The sequence below is a fragment of the Triplophysa rosa genome, linkage group LG6, assembly GCF_024868665.1.
Source record: "Triplophysa rosa linkage group LG6, Trosa_1v2, whole genome shotgun sequence".
NCBI lineage: Eukaryota > Metazoa > Chordata > Actinopteri > Cypriniformes > Nemacheilidae > Triplophysa > Triplophysa rosa.
The window spans coordinates 27,999,510-28,015,903 of record NC_079895.1 but is presented as its reverse complement, the minus strand read 5'-3'; the positions used below and the strand labels follow the sequence as shown (position 1 = coordinate 28,015,903).

Sequence of the window (16,394 nt, the reverse complement as noted above, 5' to 3'; positions counted from 1 at the left end):
GTATTTTCGTCAGGTTTATCAAAGTGAAACCAAGCATCGCTGTGCGCTTTCAATATGCCCTTCTGTGCTCCGGACTTGACTCAGGACCGCAAACTCTCGCAACGCAACAATCAAATTTCTGGGCACAACCCGAAATGCCAGCATAACCAATCAGAAAGAAAGAAAATAATTAAAAACTGTATTTAAACCCCCAATCGATCATCGTTTTCACTATCGATCGTCGCTGTCGCGTTCGAGTACTCGAGTAATCGAGTACTCGTGCCCATCCCTACCATACACACAAATTGCCTGCGGTCAGTGAGATAAGACCTGAACCAGTCAAGAACTATCTCTGACAAGCCAAATACAGATTCAAGACGGTTAAGTAGCAAAGCATGGTCAATGGTATCGAAGGCTGAGCTAAGATCCAATAGAATGAGAAGGGACAGAGAGCCAGAATCAGAAGCTGTTAGCAAGTCATTAGTGACTTTGACCAACGCAGTCTCTGTGCTGTGCAGTTTCCGAAACCCAGATTGATGTGGTTCAAATAAGTTATTTTCAATTAGATGGTTATTTAATTGTGCTGCAATTACACCCTCTAAGAGTTTCACCAAGTAGGGTAGATTCGAGATTGGGCTATAGTTAGAAAAAATGTTCACGTCAGTGCTTTGCTTTTTTAAAATGGGAGTGACAGCAGCAGTCTTAAGTGCTGCAGGCACAACACCAGTAGACAAAGAGTCATTTATTATAGCAAGCACTGAGGAACACAAATAGTCAAAGCATGATTTAAAAAGACTACAGGGCAAAGGGTCAAGCATGCAGGTGGAGACCTTCATACGAGAAACCTGCCTGCAGAGTGACTCAGATTGTACTGAAGTAAATTTAAGGAAAGGGGTACCAGAAAAGGTTTGTGAGTTTGTTGTATAAACAGCAGGCCCAAAAGAACTACATATAAGTTTGCGGATATTGATAATCTTTTCAGTGAAAGACTGAAGAAAATCATTACATAACTGATCAGATGCAGTCAAGGAGCTGGAAGCATCTACTGTACATTGAGTAAACTGTTAATTGTGTGAAAAAGCTTTCTAGGATTATTTTGGTTATTTTCAATAATACATGAGTAAAATGTAGATCTTGCAGTATTAATAGCCACTCTATAATGAGCCAAACCCTTCATGTAGATGGAGAAAAGAAGTGGTCCGTGCACTGAGTCTTGAGGTACCCCAGTAGTGACATGTTGTCAGACACCTCACCCCTTCAAGACACTTCACACTACACCCTTTGTCCTGAGGGTTTCTAGGATGATGTGGTGGTTAACTGTGTTAAAAACAGTAGACAGATCCAGTAGGATGAGTACAGATGATTTGGAGGCTGCTCCAGATATTGAGAGCAGCGTAGTCTCACTTTTGAAGCCAGACTGGTATGGAGCGATTTTAGTCTCATTAATTATTCACGCGTAAAACAAGATACACACATGCGTAAACAGTTTCACATGAACAAAACCTAATTTACGTGCACAAAGTATAAATATACATTTACAAAAAGCAATTCACGTGCGTAAAACAAAACTATTTTCTCATAAAGTACGTTTAGCAAACATACGACTGTGCACAAATATTTCGAAAGTTTAAAATGTAATGTAAAAATGTTTCAGTGAAGTTTCGTGACATTCCTTGCGTCTGGCTCTGCCTCCCAGTGACAATACATTAACCATCAGTTCATGTGCGCTGACTGAACCGACACAAGCGTGCGGCGCTGAAGGACGCTCACAATGAGTAAGATGGTGAGAGAGATCCTGGCGTTCATCCTCACCACCTCCGGCTGGATTCTGGTGTCTTCTACTTTACCTACAGATTACTGGAAGGTTTCTTCAATCGATGGCACAGTCATCACCACGGCCACCTTCTGGTCTAACCTGTGGAAAACATGTGTGACCGATTCCACCGGAGTCTCCAACTGTAAAGATTTCCCATCCATGCTGGCTTTAGACGGTGAGAAGCTTTCTCACACACACACGCACGCGTGATTCCTGCTGTATATGATCGCGTTCTAGGAGCTTGAATTCGAAGGAAAATCAAAGTGTTTTGTGTTTCTGGGTCTTGTGAGGAAAAACACAATAAGCAGATGTGTTTGGTAGCGTTGAAAAGCAAAAAGCCGTGCATTGCGCTGGGTTTTATCATGGCTTAAATCTGTTCTCAGCGATTCTAAATTCATTTAGCCAAGGCGAGTTTGTTGGAACACTTTTCTAGGTGAGGGTTTGCAGTACTGCTTACATAATGTCATTCAATTCAGTTTTATTTCTATAGTGCTTTTCACAATGTGGACTGTTCCAAAGCAGCTTTACAGGAGCAAAACAGAAAAACACAGAAAAGCTCAAACACAAAAACAAGCAAGATCATTCTAGTAAATCATATCATCAGTCTCCTGCTGAGCAAGCCAACACGGCCCTGAGGCGAGGAACCCAAACTCCAGCGATAAATAAATGGAGTTAATGTAATTGTTTGAATGACATCACTTCCTGTTCAGAATGTTGAATGTGACACGGGTCCGTGCGGTTAAACTGTGACGATCAAACATCAGAGAAGCTGAACGTGACAGCTCTTCTCTTATTCAGAAGAACTCTTTCTGCGTTAATATCGGTCATTTTCTTGATGATTTTGTTCTTGATGGCTTAGAACTGGAAGTGACAGAATGAAGCTGAATTCCAGCTCATGTGCACAAAGTGAAACTGAAAGTTAATGATTGTGGCAGGCCAGTAAGAGTTTATGAGTTCCAGGAAAGAGAAGTCACCAGAGCGAGACATTTGTTGAAAGTAAAAACATTCTCATGTCAATGTTTAGCACTGAAGAGTTTTCACGTCTCCAGGCTGTTTTCCATCTCTTCGTTACTTCTGTGAGTTAACCGGCAGCCTGCCGAAGAGAGAAAGACACCCTTCAAGGACACTTCACTTCTGTCGTCGTACTGCATTCTGTGTCTGTGACGGGAAAAGTAAAGGGATGATCTTTCACAAGCTGTTGACAGATATGAATCACATACACAATGTAATGAAACGTAGGGAGGTTTTGTGTGTTTATGTGTGTGTGTGAGTAACCCCTCAGTTGGGACTTGGCGTATAATGCATTAGCAAGGGTATGATGCATGGTAGGGCTGCCCAATCCTGCTCCTGGAGATCTCCCGTCCTGCAGAGTTCAGCTGCAAGCCTCATCGGCTGAGCATCTTCTGGATTACTTGAGAAAGAACAGGCAGCTGTATTTCATGAGGGCTGAACTCTGCAGGACGGGAGATCGCCAGGAGCAGGATCGGGCAGCCTTGTATGTCATACATTCAAAGTTCTTGACAAGAAGTATAACCACAAAATCGCCAGTGTAAAAAAAGGCTAAATGAACACGCACAGTGAATATACAATCCACACTATCGAAGTGTGGGTTATATATACAACACTGGGAGAGTTCATTTGATACTTGTTAACACTGTAACAATGCAAAGTGCAACAATGAAGTGATAAGTGTTGTAATGTATTAAGTGCAGTTACAATTATCCATGAGACATTACATTGCATTATAAGGTGCATTGCAAGGCATAACGATTACATTAAAACTACCTTTATAATGCATTATACAAATAGGATTTCGGTCCTGAATATAAGAATTACACAAAATGAATTGATCTGATCATTTATCCGAATGAGTGACGTAAACAGAATGTTTTCTTCAGGATATATTCAGGTGTGTCGAGGATTGATGATCTCTTCTGTTTGTCTTGGATTTTTTGGATCGATATTTGCTCTCATCGGAATGAAATGCACTAAAATCGGAGGACTTGATCAAACTAAAGCCCGAGTCGTCTGCTTTGCTGGTCTCAACTTTATTTGTACTGGTAGGTTTTCCTCAGTCATCATGACAGTGTTTCTGTGTCCAGATCAAGAACATGATAAGAAAGACAACGTTCTTTAAGACAATAACGTGATGATGATGATGATGATGATGATGATGTTGTGACAGGTGTGTGCTCTCTCGCCGCCTGCTCTCTCTACGCTCACAGAATCACCTCCGAGTTTTTCGACCCCATGTTTGTTGCACAGAAGTACGAGAGTCTCTTTGTTTTAATGTTACGGTAATGATTGACAGGTGGAGGTTTGTCATGAAATCTGCTGTTCTCTCAGGTATGAATTAGGAGCAGCGTTGTTCATCGGTTGGGCCGGATCTGTTCTGTGTATTTTAGGAGGACTGATCTTCTGCCTCTCGTTGTCTGATGGCATGAATCAAAGGTAAACAACAACAACAACACTGGAATTACTTTTCTTTCTTTGTAACTCTTTTAAAAACAAGATCACGGGGCTATAGTGCTTAAAAAAAAAAACTTCAGCTGTGATTTATTCACCATAAAGCACTAACAACTGATGAATATAAGTCACACACTATACAACATATGTTCATATAAAAGAACTGTCTTCTTATCTCTTTAAGAACCATTCTAGATAATGCTGATAATCCCTCCACACGCTAAACATCCAGACCTCAAGTCAATTCAACGGTGTTTATTGATCATCATGTAGCATACAAATGTTTTACATACCAGATCATAATACCAGAGTTTCCGGACAGAAACCTGATAGTTCTACACAACCTCCTTCCTCGACAAGATCAACGTGCTTAAAGAAAAGTGTAGTATTCTTCATCGGGTCAAGAGAAAAACAAACAGGGATGGGGGTCAGAGGTCACAGAGCCAGGGGGGGATCTGGGGTCTCATTTATACAATGCTGCGTAGAAACCATCCTTGATGTGATTTCACCAACATTTCTGTCCAGATCCTTTACAAGCTTTAAGAATGGCTTACATTTCCAAAAAACCTCCAGCAGTCGGACAAGCAAAAGTGTGTACGTCTGCTCAGACCCTGACGTGACACTAAGCACCTTTCCTCATCAAAACACGTTTTTATAAATATGAATGTTTGCTGTGGATGTTTTGTGTACACACACTCAAATCAAATCCTCGTTTGTAAAACAGACTGTGATTGGCTGCTGTGTCTCTGTTGTCGTTGTGTACGTGCAGAAGAAAATCTTTTTTCTCAGAAACATTACACTTTTGTGGCTGTGTGTGGTATGATGTCATTGATGTGGTGGTTGTAGTTCTGTTGTTGTTGATGTTATTGTTGTTGTGTGTTAGCAGTTCTCCGTATCATTCAGACAGAAGAGCGTTTATCAACAGTGGCGTTTCTGGAATGTCTTCTCGTGTCGTGTCACAGAGTCAGACGTCACACAACAGAAGAACAGACTACAGCAACACTCCACAACACTTTGACAAAAATGTTTATGTATAACCCACTCTTTCATTTCACACTTCTCTTCTGTACTCACACTTGAATTTATGACTTTAGATGTTCTTTAACATTTGCATTCTCTAGGAACCATAGCTTTTTACAGCATTTATTACATTTTTGTTATATCACTTGATGCAAATCTATGCTATCACTGAAATACTATTTACAGTAGTTCACGTTTGTTCATTGTGCATGAAACAAGGTTAGATTAGAGATGGTTAAACCAAGGTTACTAGAGTAAAATCAATACACCAAAAAAACACAGTTATTACACTTCTATCACACAAAAAAAACCATGATTCATTTTCATAAGGGGTCAGTGATTTGTGTTTGTTTTGTTGCTTTGTACAGCTGCTAATTCAGTTCCCAACTTTACACAAGAAATACAATTTCATAAAACTGTCCGATACACAATACAGAAAATAGATTGGACAGAACAACTATCAAGACAGATTATCTGAAAAAAGAATGTACACCCTGCTAATGTTTAACCACTCCATTAATGTAATAAATATTGAAAAATATTCGACTGTGTTGTTTTGAGTGACAGAGGACACAACATCTGTAGAAAAATTTAGCAGATTTTTTATATCTGACCATTATGTCTCCTATGACAGGAACAGACTTCATAATATTTATAGTAAACAGTCGGGATGGTGTGTGTTAGGACACAACACACACACAGATCTACATGTGTGTGAGCACACCGAGCGTTCACCTGAAGAATGATCACACACTTCTGACTGTAAAAATGAGGAGAACTCTGATACAGGTGTTTGGATTCTTGATTTCAACACTCGGTTGGCTTTTCATCAGCTGTACGACAGCCATGGACTACTGGAGAGTCAACTACGTGGGAGGAAAAGGAGGTAACTGGATGATCAAGGCGTTGTGGTACTGGTCAAACCTGTGGAGAGACTGTGTGACAGACACTTCATCTGTCACTAACTGCAGAGATTATGATGTTCTGTGGTCAGTCACACGTAAGTCTACTTTAATCTGAACAGTGCTGTAGTAGGGAATAAACACACACTGGATGTCCTCAAGGTTGTGTACTAAGCCCGTTATTGTTCTCATTCTGTCATGATTCTGCTGCATCATGTCATGTTTCTCATGGTCTAGTGGCAGGATCATGACAGAACCCCATGTTTCATGTGGAGAGGGGTAATTTTGGCCCTTATGGCCTTCCATACACCCTCTCCGGTCTTGTCTCTGTTCCCGCCCTCTCGTCTCCTGCTTGTTTATTGTTTCATGCCCTTCACCTGTTCCCTCTTGATTTGTTCCCCTACTTAATGCCCTTGTGTCCTCTGTCTTGTGCTGGATCATCTGTGTTGTTACACTGGTCTTGTGCCTTGTCCTGTATCACAATGTAAGTCTAGTTTAGTTATTTTAGTCATGTCTAGTGTGGTAATTGTCTTGTCTAGTCTAGTTTAGTTTAGTGTAGTGAGTTTATGTTCCTGTGTTCCCTTCCGGTTCCTACCCTTGCTGTTTTGTTGTTTTACCCCCTTGTGGGTTTTTGTTTCATGATTTGTATTAAAGCACTTGGGTCCTCTGTCCTTGTATCCCTGTGTTCCCTCCCCGACCGTGACACATTCTTACCCATTACTGTATGGACACCTCTGAGAGCAAATACACTTGCTGATGACTTACAGACCTCATCCTCAGAGTCTCGTGATATAGTGCAGAAACATCAATAAAGCTAAAGAGACTCTTGTGGATTTTAGCAGCGCCACAAGTTTTATTAGTAAGAATGTCTTGAAAGTAATTTATGTCATCATAACAGTTTTTTATGGCAGTGCTTCCGAAATGTGGGCTGGTGGACTGTTGTGGTATTGCAGGGGGGCTGTGGATTAGAATACATACATTTTTAAAAAATATTATATTAAAGATATAGTCCTGCAAAAAGGTTCACAAACTGACTGTGTGATGTATTGCAGTGTTAGTGTTTGCTGTGATTACATGCAGAATGTGAGGCTTCGAAATCTAAAGCCTCGCTCAATCACTGAGCTCAGAGTCGTCATGTCTACAATCAGCAGACGTTAGTCAACTTTTCTTATCAAATTGATCTGAAGCCGGATCATCTTTGCTAGATGTATGTCATATAGCTTCATCCCCAAACTATTGGATATGGATATTGATGTGAGAGGTTGTGTAATGATTGTTGTTGTTGTTGTTTTTATGTATACAGCGTACGTTCAGGGTGTTCGAGGTCTGCTCATGATCGGCATGTCTCTGGGATTTGTAGCCATTATTCTCTGCTTCATTGGAATGGAGTGTACTTACATCGGTGGACGTGAGAAGTCCAAGGACAAAACGTTACTCTCTGGAGCAGTTTTTCATTTTGTTGGTGGTGAGCAGAGTCTTTTGTACGCAAACGTGAGTGCTGTTGTGAGTCTGAATGTTAACACGGTTGTGTGCTGCAGGAGGTGTCACAGAAACTGTGATTTGCTACTGGAACACTAAACACAACATAGCTCCAGTCGTTAGCTGGATTAGCACAGTATTGTAAAGCCATGCACACATTTTGAGAAATAAGAACAGGTTGTGTTTCCACAGGTTTGTCGTCTTGTGCAGCGTATTGTTTATACACAAACAGAGTGGCCAGTGCCGCGTTTTCCCCCTCCACGGACAGAAGTGTTATCAGGTAAACAATCACAACACTCTTCGTGTGCTTTACACGTGTTCATTATTATTGATGTCTAGAACAATAAAACCTTCAGAGTGTGGATTAATAATCATAGGAGACAGTAAGAAGCAGATAAATGAAATAATATCATCAGGAACAGTCAGAACCTGTGCTTCTGTCGAGATGAAAACGGTCTTGTAGTTAAAGACATACTGTAGATATTGACTGAAGATGTTTGTTGTCATGTGATGGTGACTCATGTTGTACAGCCGAGAGTAATGAAATCAAGTGTAAATATGTCTGACAGAAGTGAGCAGCATCACCTCACCTCTATCGAGTGTTTAGAGAAATCAACAGAATACCTGTGATGTCTTCATCTAACTTCATAACAGTTAGAGAAACAGCGGTTCACTTTATTATAAGATAAAGTCTTCTTTACTGTAGTATTCCAGCACTGTTTCATATAATAATACAGTGCTTTATACACACTTTCATGCTTACACGATTTATATATCAAAGACAAAAATATGTAGCCTTTATTTAATTGTGTGTGTGTGTGAAGTCCCAAGCTAATGTTTGAAAACACAATCCCAAAATATATCTGCTCTGATTCTAATGCTGATATAATATAATAACAGTGTGATCTGAATGAGATTGTGGATTTGTTATTATAATCAATCTCTATAGGTATACAATAGGAACACCAATATTTCTTGGATTGGTTGGAAGTTTCTTCATAATTCTTGGATCTGTTTTGTATGCTGTTACAATCATACCAAAAAGGTATAATACCCAACATTTGTCTGTTTACTAATTCAAATAATTATTTCATTGTATATGGATAGTTAGACTTAGTAAATATCTTCAAAGCAGAAACGAATGAAATGTGGCATTGATTTTGTAGAATGACGAATGCATTCAGACAAAGACCGTTGAGCGGCCGTTCTGTCCGGCGCACAGCCACTAAAACACATGACACAACATCAAGAGATCTGTGGAGCGGCTCGCACAACTCCAGGACATCCCACACCAATGATGAGAAAATATCTGTCAGAGACACGTTTGTGTGAACGTGATGATCCATCAAAGACATTTCTATGAAGGTAAAATCATGCCATAAAGATTTGCATGCGCAGGATGACATTTTGTAAAAGCGTACGTGACATTGCAAGCGTAAAATAAATTTGCATTCGCAAAAATGTTTTGTAAGGGTGTAAATCAAGCTGCAAGCGAAAGAAAACGAGTTTTGCAGCATTGTATCATTTTTCGTAAGCGTAATTCATGTGTTGTGAAACGGCAACTTCATATTACGTCAAGTAATTATGATCTGTATTCTTCTGACCTCCGTTTTTTCCACGCTTACACTTTTGACACGTTTTTTGCGCTGAAATACGGCCAAAATCATTGCGAGTCTGTACACAGAGGTGTGCAAACACAATGGTGTTATGAACTGCAAAACGGATTCATCGCGCAGAACCTGTCTTTGTGTGTGTCAAATAAATCTGTTGCAAACGTCTTGCCTACGCCGGCGAAAACTGTTTCGTGCAATAACCCGATGTGTACGGTTCCGTCTCGCTCTTACACTTTTGGCACGATTCTCGCACTAAATTGAGTTTGCAAGCGTGAGTGGGGAGGCGGGGTTACCTTCTTGTGACCAATCAAATGAGGTTCCTGATGACTCATCGCTTTCTCTTATCTGATTGGTTCAATAACGCGCCAGTCAAGCAGACATCAGACACTTTAATGCATGCACCCAGACGAACTTTTTATTTATTTTATGCTTGCAATGTCACGTACGCTTTTACAAATGTCATCCTGCGCATGCAAATCTTTATGGCACGAATTTATCTTCATACATTTCTTTCTTTTACCTGCTTACAAATGTAAAAAAATCATAGGTTTTGTATTTGCATTTACCAAAACCATTAGGCTACACAGTTTAAGTTTGTTATGAGTTTACAAGGAGATTGTATGGAGGACTTGTATGGAGGACACAAAAAATAATAAATCAATTTAAAAAATGAAAAGAAAAGTTAAAGCTAAGATCAATAATAGCTAAAACGAATTATTTTGTTTTATCAAACCATTCATTCCTTTATTTATTTTCATATTATTACATTTATTCGTTTATATATTTATTTATTTCTACATTTATTTATTTATAATTTTTGCAGGTTTAGTCCTCCATAAGATTGCGTGTGTCGTGCATGTTAAACGTTATTTATGCTGTGTACAAATTTTTGGGAAAAGGTGAGATGTTTATACATGTTATATACTATAAACTGTATGTAAAAATACAAATGCAATATTTTAAAAAGAATTTTATCTCAGTGTATGTGCACAGAATACAACTGAAAACAAACATCTTTGTAATATTACTCCTGTTCTTCAGTCACTTCACTGGTTACCTGTGAGTTATAGGGTCGATTTTAAAATTTAAAGTCGTTAAATGGGTTAGCGCCATCCTACCTTTCTGATCTGTTGACAGTCCATCAACCTGCAAGAGCTCTTGGTCCGCCAATCTGAAGCTCTCAGTGGCTCCTAGACTATAGGCTCAAGACTCGAGGAGATACAGCATTCTCCACAGGAACAGTCTGCCTACGGAAATTAGAACTGCCCCTACCTTGACTATTTTGAAATCCAGGTTAAAACTTTTTTATTTGATTTGTCTCATCATATAGGATTGTTGATGAGTTGTCTTGTCTTGATGTTCTGTAGTTTTATCTGTGACTTTGTCATTGTGTTATTTTGTGAAGGGTTTTATTTTGTACAGCACATTGGTCAACAGTAGTTAGTTGTGTTTAATCGTGCTTTATAAATAAATAGAAATGAATAGAAAACAAACATAGTCATTTTATTTGCACAAAGTGTGTTTGAATGTTTGCAGTGAAAACATACAGTAAGGCAGCAAATAAGGCAGTAATATTTATGTCAGATAAAACTAAACAGAATAAGAACAACGCATTCTGAGTGTAAAAATCTGCCATCATTTGATTTCAAAGAATCATCATCTTCATCCTCCTCCTGATCTCAGTGATCTCGGCTGGACGGGACATATTTTGGAGGATTTTCTCGGCAGAATTCTGCCACAGTGTTCTCAGGTCATCTGCAGTAACAAAACAAAATGTGGACAAAAAGTAAATAATACTCTCATTTGTTACAACCAATGACGTTTTTCTTTTATATTTCTTTATACTAATTTTATTTATGATTTGTTTCAAACCTGTACTTTTTTATTTTAATCATAAATTGACATATTATCATATTGACAAATAACCTAATATTCACTATTAGTGACATGAATAGTTCTAATATATTACCAACAGTCAATTTTATTGACTTAATCTCAGGTTTTTAAAACTTCCTCTCATCATTTAACAGAAGACAGCTTTGACTCATGATTGTTTTCAGTCAAATGAAATGAGTTCAGTTTGATCAGTTTAGTTGTTTTGAACTTTATTTACTGTAGCATGTTTAATGTAATGATGAGCTGAATCCAAACGCAACATAAATGGTTATTAAATCCAAGAAACACACAAGTAATCCACCAGAAACAAGGAGAGAACACATCAATAGAGGGTATGCATTGACATCACTTTCCCATGTGAACACGCCCCCTTGAGTGGCAAAACACTCAGCAAAATGGCTGCTTACAATAAGAGAAACTAAGAAAGTGGAACTAAAACACACAGCTCTAACTGTTTGTACAGTCAATCACACAACAACTTTTTCTAAAGTTTTTACTTTTTTTAAATCAAATACAGATAGTGGCAAACACTGCTGCATTCAGTCTTTCTGACACTCAGTGGACGCGACTTGTTTGACTTTTGTGTGCAGTGACGTCAAGTGCACACCCTTTATACATCAGAAGAAACACAGGGGACCTACACAAGGACCAAAGACTACAATACAAAATACACGACAACTCAAGACACACATGAGAGTAGACCCTGTCCAGTGGGTGACAGGCGAGAGGAGCAGGACACAACAGAGAACCACAGTGCTGGAGACCACCAGGAAGGGCTCCTTTCTCCCCCTCCTCCTGATGGAGAGTCTTGTGAGTGTCCTCATGGGGAAAGCAGCATTGTGTCGCCCTCCCCATAAAATCCACAGTGAGAAGAGACGAGACAACCAGAGGCCATTATCAATAAACTAACACACAAAAGAAGCCCTTCAGTATCACGTCAGACCACCCTCACAAAAATCAAGTGAGTCATCCTGAAAGGAGCCGCTCTCCCGCTGAACATCGGTTATCTTTGATGCCGGATCCACTTGCTGTTACTGATGTGAATGTGATGACATGAAAAATGTCTGTGGTTCATCAAAAAGATGACTTGAACTTAACTCTTTCTTTTGATTGTGAATCAAGTGTGTGTGTGTGTGTGTGTGTGTGTATGTGCCAAAGTGAATAGATCCGACTGAACAATGATTTCCAATGAGACTTCTTTAAATAAATGACACCGTCATTTCACTTTGTTCAGTCTGTTTGTTTGTCTGTCATGCTGTTTTGTTTGTAGTTTAGTTTGTGCACCTATGGCCCTTGTTGTGTTTGTCGTCCAGTGTTGTTTATGCGCTCTGTGACCCTTGACTGTTGTTTTGGATTGATCAGAAGTGTCGAGTTCAGGTTAACGACTATAACAGCCTTTCTGAATGTGGACTTCATCACCTTGCGCTGATTGACTCAATGATGATCTTCAGTAAAATAAGCAACTGGTTCCTGTCACTTCAGCCAAACGTTAGAACGTTGACAAGAAATCAAGTTTGAGATCAGAGATCAGCAACTTCTGGAAACATTTAAATATACTGTACATGATGTAAATAAAGAATGTTCTGGAGTAATATTTGCATCTTGGTGGACACATAAAGACCACAAGCATTAAACTCACAATGAAGAAAAACAGATGGTATTTTAAAGGCAGCGGCTATTTACACAATAGTGAAAAGAGCAGCATTTCTTTGTGATATGCTATTTACACTAACCGACAATAGCTGTATTTTCTTTGGATTAAATAGAAATAGTAGTTAGATGCTATTTACTTATAAATAGTGGCAGATAACATTACTATTTGCACCTCAGTATTGTTGTGCATTAAAGGGTTAGGTTAGTGTAAATCATTATATGTATAAAAATGATTCAAATGATGGCAACTTATTGAGATATTACAGCTCTACACACCTAACCTTACCCTGAACTTTATGAATAAAAATGAATCAATTTTATTGAAAGCAAATGCCTTTATGATCTGTAAGGTAATAGAAAAAGGCGGGAGGTGGATTAGAAGCCCGGTGTCCAGTGCTACAGCTACACAGACATCACTCCTTCACCACTGGAGTCGCTGCTTCATTCTGACACTTTCTCTGTTCCAATCACATATTGGTGGGCGGAGCTACTGCTGCAGATAGTCTCTGCCAAACAAGGCGGGCTCAGTGTAAATAGACACACGTATTTTAAGAGCATGTAGTTCTGCTTGTTCTAAGCTGTATGTACACAATAAACACACATCTGAATGACAGTGATGACACAACAAACATTGGTTTCTCCTCCCAGCGATCCGATGAAATGATTCTTGTTGCTCACACTATCATAGATCATGAATCACAGAGCTGTGCTGATGTACGCTGAAATCGGCTGTTTCGTGCTCTGTGTTAGCGGATGGATCTTGGTTTGTTCCACAATGCCGACCGAGTACTGGACTTATTCTGAAGTGCAGAGTTTGGTTCTCACGTCTTCACATTATTACTCTAATCTGTGGAAAGACTGCATCTCTGATTCCACCGGTGTGACTGACTGTAAAGGCTTTCCTTCTTTGCTGGCTTTGCAGAGTAAGTGAGAACATGACAAACATGTGCGTGACAACACAACACAACACAACACAACACAACACAACACAACACAACACAACACAACACACACAACACAACACAACACACATACTAATGAAAGGTAGGCAACACCTCGAATAGACTTCTGCGACGAGTCTGCAAAATACAACAATAGAAAAGTAAATATTGCAAATTTAAAATGGTAAAAACATGCATAAAAAATGCATAAAATGTTCAACGTTCACATATAACTCAAATTTGTTTGGCAGCGATGGTCAAATGTCATTTTATTAGGGATGCACCGAAACGAAAATTCTTGGCCGAAGCCGAACATGATGTGAAACACTTGGCCGAAGGCCGAATAATACCGAACACCGAACATGGTTTTTTACATTTCTTCTAATTATTAAGCCATTTTTTCACTATTGCACAAACTGAATAGTCAAAATGTGCTTTTTATAATTTGTCTTGTTTTTCAATAAAATACAATACAACTTAAAATAAATTGAGCAAAACAAAGTAAATTCAAACAAAAAATTGAGCCCTCTCCCTTCATGAATAGCCTATATCAGTGTTCGAATTGTGTCAAGGCTCTTGGGGGTCCCCTAACCCTTCAAAAAAAAAAAAAACAGACGGAGCTGCCAGTACAAGCATCAATCACATGATAGTTTGGATCATTTTTGTAATTTGACCACATTACACACATAAATGTCTTAACATGTTGATAATCCATTAAAAGAGATCCACATGAGGGAGAGATTAAAAGACATATTTTTTGCAGTGACGATGCTATCGATCTTGCTGTATTTTTTTATTTTGCATTGTAGCCTAGATTTTTTTAAAGATTTGTTGTTGACTTAAATTATACAGCTATTGTTAGAGAGGACAGGAAGCGAAGTGGGAGAGCGAAGTGGGAGGGTTCTGGAAAAGACCACGACACGGGAATCGAACCCTAGTCGACCGATGCGCAACCGCGCCACACGTCGGAGCCCTGCCCATAGGCTATTGGCTCCGACAGCCTAGATGTATTTAATAAGATTTTGCCTAGGTTAGATGTCTTTCTTGCTGAGATTTCACTCATTGTAAAATCTCTTAAACTTGTTTATAGCAATAAGAATAGCAAGTTTTTCAAAATGTATGATAACATTTTCTTACTAATTGAGATTTTCCTGTCCTCTTATTGTCCTTATTTTTTTCTTGTCCTTTGATTCTTGTTCTTTATATTATTGTAATGCGGCGCTGTTCCCTTTTTTGGAATATTAATAAAAATCATTGGAGCCAGTGAGGGAAAAGGACGCGTCACCTCATGGAGAAGCGTATGAACGTTTTAAACGTGATTCATCTCCTGATAATGTAGATTAAGTATATGAAAATAATCCATATGAACATGCAGGATAAGAAAAACGAATGTCATTCCTTTGGGCAAAAGCAGAAGCCTTCTGGTCAAAGTCGGAGCTCATGTTTGCAGAAGGGAGCGCAAGATAATCTCTGGGGAATGCGAAAGTTTTCTGAGGGAAAGAAAAATATTCTTGGGGAAACGCACTTTTGCAAAGGAACGCACTGTTGGGGAGAGCAAAATATTTTCACTCCCTTTCCTATTTTTCCACCACCTGTATGTCCCTGTAGTGGCTCAGTGTCACATCTGTTTTGACAACGTGAGATAACATTGGACATAAAGAAAGACTTTGCGCATCAAAATGATACTAGGCTAACTGTAAAGTTTTAAGAGAAACGCTTTCAATATGAGAGGATCCGCACGCAGCCGGAGTCTTGCTGCGACATCTCTGTACATGTCTTCATTGAACACTGTGTGGCGCACTTGAGCATGCATGGATTTTTCAGATTAAAATGACATTTGGTTTTATGAAATTTGTACAAATAATGGACAAAAGTGTTTTGTTTTAGCATGATAATTTGACAAAAATATAATTTGTGTTCTTAGTTGTCTAGTTTTAATGAAAAACCAGGGACCCCTGAAGTTCACTATTTTAGACCTTATGAGAGGTTATGAGGGGTCCGGGACCGCCCCAGCCCCCCCTCAATTCGAACCCTGGCCTATATTAATTAGGCCTATAACTGACTGCTAAAAGAATGTAATGTAAGTTACTCTGTACCCCTACAACAAAACAGTTCATTAAAAAATGTCATTCCACGTTAGGCCTATAAAATAAAAATACGAATAAACTAAAACTGTTGGATTATTATAGGCTACATTGCAAAATGATTTGTGAGAAAAAAACATCCAATGCAAGCAATTCTGACTGATGCTGACTGACAACCATTTCAGTTCTCGTCTCTCCTACAAACTCCGCCCACAAAAGCTGACTGTCACTGTTCTCTCAGAAGGTGCACAGAACATACTTTAACAAGTTGTTTAGTACAGGGAACTGTGTGCACGCGACCACTGTATGATGTCAAAGGATGTCGCGAGCGGCGGGGCTACTGTCAGACAGCCCGCTTCCATCTGAAGTAAAGTTACTGACCGGTAAAGACGCTTTCATTCGGAAATTTACTTCCGTGCGGCAAGTCCCGTGCTGTGTCTTTCTCTGACACTTAAAATGCTCCGCACACACACACGCGCGCACACACACACGCGCACGCACGCACACACACACGCACGCACGCACGCACACGCGCACACACGCAC

The 16,394-nt window shown here is 39.3% G+C and overlaps 2 protein-coding genes across 5 annotated transcripts in view; both read left to right on the top strand.

Annotated features, from left to right (window-relative positions):
• The first annotated feature begins 1,750 nt into the window (after nt 1-1,750).
• Nucleotides 1,751-10,762, top strand: LOC130555212 (claudin-10-like). Of its 3 annotated transcripts, none has more exons than XM_057335233.1 (6): nt 1,751-1,970; nt 3,694-3,855; nt 3,981-4,062; nt 4,142-4,246; nt 5,172-6,167; nt 7,487-7,588. In XM_057335233.1, exons 1-5 carry the CDS (start codon nt 1,751-1,753, stop codon nt 5,296-5,298), a joined length of 696 nt encoding a protein of 231 aa, XP_057191216.1. In that variant the 3' UTR covers nt 5,299-6,167; nt 7,487-7,588. The 3 variants fall into 3 exon arrangements, with proteins under 3 accessions (XP_057191216.1, XP_057191215.1, XP_057191214.1); XM_057335232.1 differs by lacking the exons at nt 1,751-1,970; nt 3,694-3,855; nt 3,981-4,062; nt 4,142-4,246 and adding exons at nt 7,855-7,942; nt 8,612-8,707; nt 8,829-9,027; nt 10,413-10,762 and having other exon boundaries at nt 5,304-6,167; nt 7,487-7,648; XM_057335231.1 differs by lacking the exons at nt 1,751-1,970; nt 3,694-3,855; nt 3,981-4,062; nt 4,142-4,246 and adding exons at nt 7,855-7,942; nt 8,612-8,707; nt 8,829-9,027; nt 10,413-10,762 and having other exon boundaries at nt 5,304-6,281; nt 7,487-7,648.
• A 2,738-nt stretch (nt 10,763-13,500) lies between these two features.
• Nucleotides 13,501-16,394, top strand: part of cldn10c (claudin 10c) — a 10,173-nt gene continuing 7,279 nt past the window's right edge. For both annotated transcript variants that reach the window (XM_057336556.1, XM_057336555.1), the window contains exon 1: nt 13,501-13,747. In XM_057336556.1, the coding sequence (XP_057192539.1) occupies nt 13,516-13,747 (232 nt within the window). In that variant the 5' untranslated portion in view covers nt 13,501-13,515. The remainder of the gene's footprint in view (nt 13,748-16,394) is intronic.